This window comes from Micropterus salmoides, unplaced genomic scaffold (genome assembly GCF_014851395.1).
Source record: "Micropterus salmoides isolate LMB-PRFRI ecotype aquatic unplaced genomic scaffold, ASM1485139v1 Ms_hic_scaffold_10, whole genome shotgun sequence".
Taxonomy (NCBI): Eukaryota; Metazoa; Chordata; class Actinopteri; order Centrarchiformes; family Centrarchidae; genus Micropterus; species Micropterus salmoides.
The window spans coordinates 33,254,438-33,265,168 of NW_024040041.1; the positions used below are offsets into that span (position 1 = coordinate 33,254,438).

General features: G+C 41.5%; 1 protein-coding gene across 4 annotated transcripts in view; it reads right to left on the reverse strand.

Annotated features, from left to right (window-relative positions):
• Window positions 1–8,905, reverse strand: part of LOC119895488 (protein TsetseEP-like) — a 42,011-nt gene extending 33,106 nt beyond the window's left edge. For 2 of the 4 annotated variants that reach the window (XM_038708652.1, XM_038708661.1), the window contains exon 1: window positions 8,528–8,904. In XM_038708652.1, coding sequence (XP_038564580.1) covers window positions 8,528–8,776 — 249 coding nt within the window. In that variant the 5' untranslated portion in view covers window positions 8,777–8,904. Of the gene's footprint in view, window positions 1–8,527 lie in introns of all 4 variants that reach the window. The other 2 variants (XM_038708643.1, XM_038708668.1) reach the window with 2 other exon arrangements.
• Window positions 8,906–10,731: the final 1,826 nt, after the last annotated feature.

Here is a 10,731-nt window from a genome sequence, read left to right on the forward strand (position 1 = left end):
ATTCTCCCCCTTTACCCTTGCCTCTGTCCCTCCTGAACACGTCGTACCCAGGGACATTAAAAATACCCAGAGGAGAGAATTTATTTAGCCATGTTTCCGAAATACCAAGAAAATCCAGATTAGAGTCAGACAATAAATGTTGCAGTTGATTACTCTTTGAAACGATACTACGGATGTTGAAGTGTCCACCTAATAATCCCTTTGGTCTGGAGCGTGGGTCCCAGAGAATTTTAGAGTGACAGAGAAGTTTGGAAGAAGAAGTTCATTTTGCGAAGTTTCCTCACAGCTGGGTTTAAGCCCTTTTGTCTTTGCCTGATGACAGTCTGTTTAACGGGACTCATAGTTCTCAGCGAAGGCAACACAGCCAAAGCCAAAGTTTGGGACTCACCTGTGAAGGAGTCACTTTGGGCTCTGGGTAGCTGTGACAACATTTCTCACTATTTTTATTTTTTACAATTTATTAATGGAGAAAATAATCAGCAGATTAATCCCTAATGAATTAGCTGCAGTCTGACACAAAATAGTTCAACAGTAAAATCCTGCTTTTACATGAATGCATGAGGAATATATAATATATAATAGTGTAAACAGTCACAGAGGACAGTTTTCATTCTGCATTGAGTACTTTAATTTTAAATATTTTATTTATTTATATTTTATTTATTTATTTTTTTTTTACAGTGAGGTATTAGTACTTTCACTCAAATAAAGCATCTGAATACTTCATGCACAGCCGGAGACTATTGGGGATTATGACACATTACATATATTATATTGTTGGGGCAGTGTTAAAAAAAACAAACAAATCTAAATTGGGGTGCTGTGCAAGACAGGAATTATGACAACTGGCTAATTTGGGGGGAATTTTGAACATGAACATGTCTATGAACATTTGAAGATAACGGTGAATTAAATTTGAAGGCACTGAGACATTTCTTTCAATTATAACATGTAAAACATTTGGACACTGAAACCTCTGTACTGATCAGGGAACAGATGACTCCTTCAAACCTGCGCTCTCACATTCCCTTATATGGAGAGCTGCACAGCCCCAACTGTAGTCATTTCCAAAGAATGAGGAGGGAGAAGAAATGTTAAACGGGTCTGAATACAGCTCAGGATAGCAAAGCAATTTAACTAATTTCTCCCATTTTGTACGCAGACTTAAAGGCACTCATCCAAGTTTTAGCAGTATCAGCCTGTTCTGTTTCCCAACACGCACGTCCTCATATTTACCTCCTTCACAGGAACAAAAGACCGCAGCAGTTTAATGCATTCATTTGAGTGTTAAATGCAGCTTTATGTCCTTCTGCCTTGTTTGGCTGCAGAGCCGACAGAGGTGGAGCTGCAGCAACAGTAACTTTAGAAGACGGAGCAGTACAACATGCTAAGCACATAAATGTCAGGAGCCAGATTGGGCTCCGGCTCAGATGGCAGCGAAACACGGAGCCGCTGCAGCACAGTACTGAAACATGGAAACACTGCGGGGCGGAAAGGAGAAGCTGGTCCCTGGATCGTCCAACAGAACCTACAGAGTAGAATCCAGAGGTGGAGGAAGTACTCAGATCCTTTACTTCAGTAAAAGTACTAACACGGGTGGTGATGGAGCAGTGGATAAGACACCTTCCTTTGGTGTGAGAGACCAGGGTTCAATTCCTCACTGTGACACATCCTCCAATATGTTCCTGAGGCTCCAGAGGCGTGCGTCGCTTTGGATAAAAGCGTCAGCTAAATGAATAAATGTAATGTAATACCACACAGTAAAAATACTCCGTTACAAGCAAAGGTCCTGCAGTTAAATGTTTACTTCAGTAAAAGTACTAATACCTCACTGTAAAATACTCTGTTACAAGCAAAACTGCAGTGAAAAGGTTGAAACTGGCCTAAAGCTTTAAGTTGCTGTTGCTTCGCTGCAGCCTCACACGACTCAGAACAGATTTACTGTCAAAAATTCATAGAAATAACAGGTGCTCGCTGTAGTGAGTGTTTGGGGCAGCAGGACGGTGATTGTGGGACTGAGTCAGAATAAACTACAGTGTTCATGGTGATGAAGGAACATGTCACCCGGTGCAGCAGTGAGGCTCACTGATGGGTTGTAATAGTTTCTATGTTTCAGAGGAAGAGGAGAGATCAGGCTGTGAGACGCACAGGACTCGTTAGGAGAGACGTTCACCGCTGGCTTGAGTCTGAACATTAGATTTGGTGACGAGGAGTAATTTATCTTATATCTTTATATTACATTACAAGGGAGCTCTGAGAGTGGATCATCTGTCTGACTTTGAATTCAGTTTAAGTTTCAAATGAAACTAGACCTGCAGTCTGACAACTTGGGCTTTCATATTTCATCATAATTCTTTTAATCAAGTTTGATCCTGACAGATTCTACACGCAAAGTTTTGTGCAGATCAGAGCAGACTCATCACCTGGGAGGACTTGAAAAAGCAGGTTTTGCACATTTTGTAAAATCTGCAGGTTGATGTGTAATTTCTTTGAGTTTCAGGTGTCTGCAGCAGTCTATGCCAGCCCTGTGAATATCACTTACATCACATTTACAGTTTAGCCAGCTGGTACCGGGATCCACGCTGCTTTGCATGCGTGGCGCCCGGGCTTGGACCCCTAATAAAGTGAAATAGAAATAGTTTGTCTAACTGTTCCCACAAAGCTTCAGTCATAACAGGCAGAGGCCAAAACAACAAGCCTCGCTGTGTTTCAGCTCTGCAGGCTCACAAACACAGAGACCTCCTTTATGCTGACGTTTACACAAGAGAAACTGTAAAACGGACCATCATGCTCTGCTGCTGCTGCTGCTGCTGCTGCGTGATACAGACAGCGACGGCAGCCTCTCAGTGTGTTGGATAACGTTATCAGTGGAAGAGGAGGGCGTGGTCGGAAAGTTTTAGCCGCTCTGTAACGCTCAGCCACAAGATTTATGCCCATGATACTTTCACAGCAGAGGGAAGCTCAAAGGGCTGCTTTATATTTGGCTCAGACCAACAGGACATTTGAGATCTATGGCATACAGAATACTGCGAGGTCCACACACAAGGTGATAATATTTAATACAGTGGCTAAGGGAACTCCAGATGTAGGAATCTGATTCGTTTCCTTGTAGACAAAGTTAGTCTCTGATAGACGTGGAACCGGCTCAGTCAGCACGACAAAAGACAAACAGCTTGTGTCAGAAAGTATCTGGAAGCCTGTGGACAGACAGTTGATATGTACATTGAGACGGTGTGCACACATGCAAAGACGATGTTTAGCTGCATGTCGAGGTGGTGACCAGGAAACTACGTGGGCTTTGCTTTGTAGAAGACCGGGTCTGATCGGGAGAGATGGCATTAGGATGGAGTCATGCCACTAGGCAGCCATCTTGGCAACGCCTCCGGGCAGCTATTTCGGGCTAACAAGACCAGACTTCTATCTGAATGAATGGGCAGAGAGCCAGATCTGCACTTTTACTGGACACCGGGACATAAAAACTACATGAATAGAATCAGCATTAAAATCTGATAAAAATTGCTGAAAAAGTTTGACAACTTTGCCCCAAAATAAAGTTTAATAAGCGTCTCTCCCGACCGGTTATACTTCAATGGTTATACTTCATGCACAGTAGAAGGAGATTGGCTGAAATATGTTTCCTGCTTTGGCTGTTAAAAGCAGTAATTGGTTTTCTAGCGGGAGGGGCGGGATAACCGCCATCTTTGCCGTTACGGGCTTTCCCCATAGAGTTGTATTGAGGATGTGATTGGGTGGCGTGTCTCCTCTATAAAACATCTCTGGGGTGGAGCAGCTCTCATATGTAGAAATCTGGCCTAGTTTATTTGTGAATCACAACCACGACAATCTAGAGTTGAGACCGTACCCGTCAAAACTCCTGTTTTCCCCCCCGGATTCTCCCGTTCTATCCCGCTGTCCTCCCATGTACGTATTTTCCCGTAAAAGTCACATATTTTTAAAGGAGACCTATTGTGCTTTTCCACATTTTATGACTTTTCTACAATGTTTTAATGTTGGATGTTCATGTTAAACATGCCACAAAGGGCTCCGTTATACGTAACACGGAGCCAGACGGAGCCGGTGCTCCACATAGGGACATGTGTTCCCATAGCAACGGCCCAGCAACGGCTCAGTCTGCCTGTCCCGCCCAGCGACAACAACAGCCTGCTTCAGGTCTTGGCCAATCAGAAGAGAGAGGGGGGCCTTAAAGAGACAGGAGCACCTACAGCTTGTTTCAGACAGAGGCTGAAATGAAGGCCTACATGAAGAGACAGTATAAGACAGAAAATACGTTTTTTGAACTTTGAATCATGCAAAGCTGCCATATAGGAGTCACAGAACAACAATTTAGGTCTGGAAAAGCAGAATAATGGGTCTCTTTAAACTTTCTAAAAATAAAAATAAAACCCGCTGGGGGGGTATTTCACATGTTTGCTACGTTCCCCTCCGGTAAAGCAGATAGCAGTTTGTAGAACATTAGTTGTAACAGTGAAGGGAAGTCAACAGCACCTGCGATTAAACAATTAAACAAGTAACAGAATCATGATCCATATTTTATCAGCTCTGCCTACAGTTTGATCTAAAGCCTCCCTCCGCTGCTTGTTTGGGTGGCTGATTTCCAGGCTGATCAACACCCCCCAGTGAGCAACAGACTTAAAAACTGCGTTAACGTGCGATAAAGTAATTATCGACGTTAATTAATGCCTTAATAACGCGTTAACGTGCCCAGCCCTATTCTGTATATGGTTTGCAATCAAAAAAGTTTGGCCTCTCCTGGTTTAGAGTCTCTGTCTCTACGTCGCATTTGAAAGTGACGATGCCGTCGACCAATCAACGGACTGCAGTGTTTCTAGCTGCACCTTTAAGTCAGCGTGAAGAACCAGAACAGAGGGGTGCCGACAGAATGGCATGGTTCTGTTGGTACCACCCTCCACTTCTGCCAGTGGAGCACTCAGCAGGATGAAATGACACAGAACAGACTTGACAAACATCACATGGAGCTATATGAAGGCGTCACGCCCACCTCCACCTCTCTCCATTTCAGACATGTGACACCACCACCAGGTGTAAATATAGGATTCATGTTGGCCACCAAATATAGCCCATGTTACAGCAGCGGTGGGCAAATTCTCTGGGCTTTTTAAAGGTGGAAAAAGATCCAACAAACGGGGAACAACGTGCTGAATTACCTCTGAAGACTAACTGTCCAGAAAGAGGCTTCTGTGCTGCCGCTAACAGCCTCATACCTGATTTGCATGTCTGCTCATAACCACAGTAACATCAGCGGACATTCAAATGCTTCAGGAGGGCGAACACAGGACGTCAGCTGTGGACGGTTTTCGTCTCCACGCTCCTCAAAACAGTTGATAAGGCCCGTCACTGTGTGCCCAAGCAAATCCAGTGATGTAGCGGATGTACGAGGAAAAGATGCCGACGATATTCGGACGCCATTAAACACAGTGAAGCATTAATTTATGGTGAAAGAGTAAAGATAAACCTCAAACTGGGGATGCAAATTTCAAGGAACTTAATTGGCAACCAAAACTCAAAATGACAAAACACATCGGACGTGGCCTGAAATTACTGCCAAATCTACTGAGAAAATTGAGCAATGAACTAAATAAACATAATTTAAATCATAATAACTGACTGAAAATGAATCAACAACTAATACGGCATAATCAGGCAACACTTCTTAGTTCCAGTTTTTCTAGCATTTTACAGTCAATTCCATCCATCATCAACCGCTTATCCTGCGTACAGCGTCAGTCAATTCATCAAAAAAATAATCGGCAGATTAATCAACAAATAAAAATTGTTGTTGCACTTGAAAATAAAATAAATAATGGCGTCACTTAAAATGATGGTGCTCTGACCTTTAGACAAGTTGAAACACTTAATCGAGTGTCAAAACATTTGTTAACTGATTTTCTGATATTCAGTCTGCAGGTTTTATTGATTTTAACTCAGCTACATGATGCAGGTGAGTCGAGCACCATGTCATGTTGGTCCACATGCTGAGAACATCTGCTCGGGTAGAACAGATTAAAGAACAAATAATATTGTCTCTGACTTTACAACTCAGCGAAACTTAAACTCCTCCAGCAGTAAATCAGTTCTCGACCTTATCTGAACGTTAGCTCTGTCAGCGTTAGCGGTGTACGGAAGAGGATTAGGGCCACATGTGAAAAACTTATCTAATGTCAATCACCTTGTAGCCCCGCCCTAAAGCCTCCCCTGCTTCCTGGTCTCTGTTCCTCTAAACGGGACCATAATTTACTAAATGAACATCATGCCGTGATGAAGAAGACTTGAAACTAGCGACTGAGACCATAAACTCATCAGGAAAGTGTTTACTGAGGGAATAAATCAGCTGAGAAGTAGAAACATTTTCTCATAGACTTCTATACAATCACACTTCTTTCTGCAGCTGCTGGAGTCGCCCCCTGCTGGCCGCTGGGGAGGACGCAGGTTTAAATGTGCTTCACTGTTCAGACCCGGAGGTTCCTGCTTGGTTGAAGCTGGTAGTTTAACATTAGCGGGTGAGTTGTTGCAGGAAGACGTCTATGGAAACGTGAGACAGAGGTGGAGAGAGGAGTTTGTTTTATTGGAGCAAAGTTAGGAAATGACGTCTTGCTAGCAGCTCCTCTACGTTCACAACAAACTCCTCTCCTCTGATTCCACCGCCGTCTTCGAGCAACAACTCGCCTCTCACGAGATTTCAGAGCGAGACTTCAGTTTCCTGTTAACAACAAAGGGGGTCACCTGGAGTCCCTAAAAGGACAGGAAGGAATACGGTTGCCGGCTGAAACATCTACTGCACATATTCAAAACTTTCTGCACCTACGAGTTATTTCAATAACAATATGTGGAAATATGGCCGAGGTTTAAAAATGCAAAAATTATCGTTTAATATTATTTAATAAATTATTAACAGCATTAACTGAGGATCAATAAGACATTTACACACATGTATGAATCTCAGCTGAGGTGATGAAACAGCAAACAAACTGCAGGAAGTGAATCTGAGTCGTATCGTTGATGCTGGTGGCCCAAATTGTCCAATCAGGGACATCCAATAAAGCCAATGAACGTGCTGGTGGGATGTGAAGCAGCCATAATGATCGATCTGACTGGATCAATAGCAAAACACTGTGTCCCCACAACAGGCCTGATCCACAGTCAGTGCTGATCCATGCAACCATCTAATAAAGCTTAATTATTAATAAAGTGTAGGCACAATATTTAAATGCTTCTTTAATAATGAGCCAGTGTGGCTTTTTCAAAACAAACTCCAGTCTCTGATGAAGACCATGAGCTGCTGCAGAATGCTCCTGAAAAAAGCCAGTAAGTGGACTTTAAGTTAAGATTAAGAAAAACACAACAAAGTTCAATTGAAATGAATAAACCCATTCAAACGTTCCCTGATGGTGTTCACATGTTGGACTGCAAATAATGGCTATTTTTATTATTTGATTAATTCATCCTTTTAGTGTGTAAAGTGACAGAAAATAGTAAAATCCTGCGTGACAGTTTTAAAAGCAGAAAAGCAGCAAAACCTTAAAGAAAGATGAATTAATCGATTAATCATTTCAGCCCTGATCTTGGCTTATTTTACAGAAGTCTTTCATTTGTTAAAAGTTAAACTAAAAAATACAGAATACATCTTGGAAGGTTGCTGCAAATTAAATGTTTGTAAAATGTGTTGCGCCCTCATTTTTATATCCTAATCAGAAATACTTTATTGATCCGAGGGGAGCGGAAATCTGTTTGGTTACAGTCGCTCACGTTGCTAAACAAGTTATAAATAAAATAATTAATAATATTATAAAAAGAAAACAAACATTTTAAATAAAAGTGTGAAATATCTATGTGACTGAAGTGGGATGAACTAATAATAGTACTGATAATGTTGAGAGCTGGAGTGGAGTTAAATCTGTTCAGATCCATAATTTAAAATACAATATTGATCAAGTATTGCCAGAATATTGCAAATTAACAAAAAAATTAATATATTCTATTCAACAGAATATTTATTTGTACATTTTACATGTATACATGTGTATTTTACATGCATATTTCCACACCCCTTATTTTTAGATTTATATCAGTAGATATTTCAAATCTTTGGCACAAAATGTCTTTCTGGGTTAATTAATTAACTTATTTTGACAGACTGATAAGAAAAATGTTTTTCACAGGGCCAATACTTCAACAATCTGCAATATTCTGTTTTATTCTGTCCCATTTTTTAAGGATTTAAATCCATTCCAGCTCCCAACATTATCAACATACTTATTCATTAGACTTCTGTCACATGCTTATTTCCACACCCCTTATTTTTAGATTTATATCAGTAGATATTTCTAATTTATTAGAAGTATCTACTTGCAATATATATATATATATATATATATATATATATATATATATATATATATATATATATATATATATATATATATATATATATATATATATATATATATATATATTTTAACTGATTGAAAACTGAATGGATCGATCTCACCTGAACCTGTGAGTCCTGGATCTTCTCGGCGACCGGGACGACCTCCACAGCCGGAGCAGGAGTCTCTGTTCGCGGGACTCCCAGAGCTCTGGACGGGGGGACGTCGTCTCCGTAGCCGACTTTGGGCTTCTTCTTCCCGGCAGAGGCGGCGGCGGAGTCGGCCTTCTTGCTCAGGAGTGACGAAGCGAAATAAATGGCAACGACGGTGAAAAGGATCGCGGGGATGATGACGGTCGGGTCCAGATCCATGATGGAGGACTTAATTTCACTTTTAATTCAATGTTAGAATTTTAAAGTGTGTTTTCAGGAGCGTGCGCACGCACGTGTGTGTGTGTTTATCAGGCTGCAGTCACACACACACTGAGCTGCTCTCATCCCAACAGCTGACTGCTGAGGGGACATCACACTTCCGGATTACTTTCAAAATAAAGGCCTTACAGGATATAAACGTGCTGCCTGAAGTTTTTTTTTTTTTAGGACACAAATGTTTAATCTGGCCAGTGGTGGGAAAGTTACAAGTACTTATACACTTTTTTACTTGTACCTTTTTACTATCCTGTTTTATCTTCTTTGTTTTCTGTGCAACTCTTTTTTAATTGTCCTTAAATGAACGTTGTTGTGCTGAACAAATAAATCTACCTAAATAGAGTCTTTTCATCACAGCTGCACGATAAAAAAACAATTCACCTCATTCGATATCGATCATTATCAGAATAAATGTCAAATTATTATCTCTTTCAGGTTTAAAGCCTGAGTGACAGAGTGAGTTTATTGTGGTTTTAAACTTTTCTTTCTGGTCAGAACAAACCCTTGATGCCAAACAGCGGATCACTTCACAAATCTGAGGCAGAACATTCAAAACTAATGGGGAAAATTAAATAAAATTTGTTTCAGTCCCTGTTTGTCAAAAAATTAAATCTCTTAATGGAAAAATTAAGTGCTGATTTGTTCACATTTCAAATGAATTATATCAAACAAATATTGAACATTTGTTATTGAGGGAAATTATATTGTGATAATTATTATTATTGTTTTAAAGCCCAGCCCTGTCACATCTCAGAGGGAAATATTGTGGAATAACATTAAAAGAAAAACTGATGGTAACTTCTCTTGCAGGTCAACATAGAGCCCAGGTTTTTGTATTTCAGGATTAGAGGATGCAGCAAAGCAAAGGAGGTGTAAGGACAGAATGTGCCGGTACGCTGCTGCAAGTATTCCCCAAAGGTGGGGAGGTGACACAGGATCGTGCAACTGGAGGAGCAAGGCGGTTTGTATGTAACCTCCGTCTATAGGAGCGCTTTGAATTTGTTAAACTGACACTTGATTATGTAATATGAAGAATATAAACACTGACATGGAATAACGAGCAGATTAATTGATAGTTGCAGCTTTAAAAACAGGTCACAAATGCTGCTGACAAATCCCCACCTCGTTTGTTCAAATACAAAATGACACTCCTGGACCATCTTGTGTTTGCAGCGCTGTGTTTCAGCAGCTGCTACAGGCTCAGACATGATGTGCAAATGCTTCTCAGGACCTGTAGGACAAAAAGGATTTATATCTGTCAGAGGAGTCGCTGTGTCCGAAGACGACGACACGTGCAGCGTTCAGACCACGTTCAGACTCTTTAGAGCAGACTGTGTATGTGGATGTTAGCGACATGTTTTATAATGCAGGGGTCAACATCCGATTCTCAGAACGCCATCATCATGCTGCTGTCAAACACTAGTCTTAAGGCCAATGTATACTTCTGCGCCGAGCTCTACGTGTGCGTTGGTGTCTGCGTCGCTCTGCAGTTACTCCACCAAAACACTAGTTGGCTGAACTGGCGAGGTAGAAGGAGAACTAAGCTAGAAATGCGTAGGAGGAAATGTGATGCTACCAAGCCGACCAGTCACAGTTCTTGCGGTCTGCGACGCCGCAACGTGTAGCTGTATTTTTGGGAAGTAGCGTGTGAAGGCCCATTTATACTCCTGCGTAGCCACGCATTTATACTTGTGCGTAGGTGTGTCCGTCATTCTGCAGTTACACCCCCAAACGCTAGTTGGCAGTAGCGCCACAGCGTGCACTGTGTGGCCTTTTGCGGTTTAGTGCTCCGCTAACGGGAATGGGGGGTAAAATTGTAAACGCGCGGCTGGTGTAACGTTTTCAAATGTTACCGACAGCGTGGATCACATTCTGAAAGTGAAACCAGTCATTTTGCT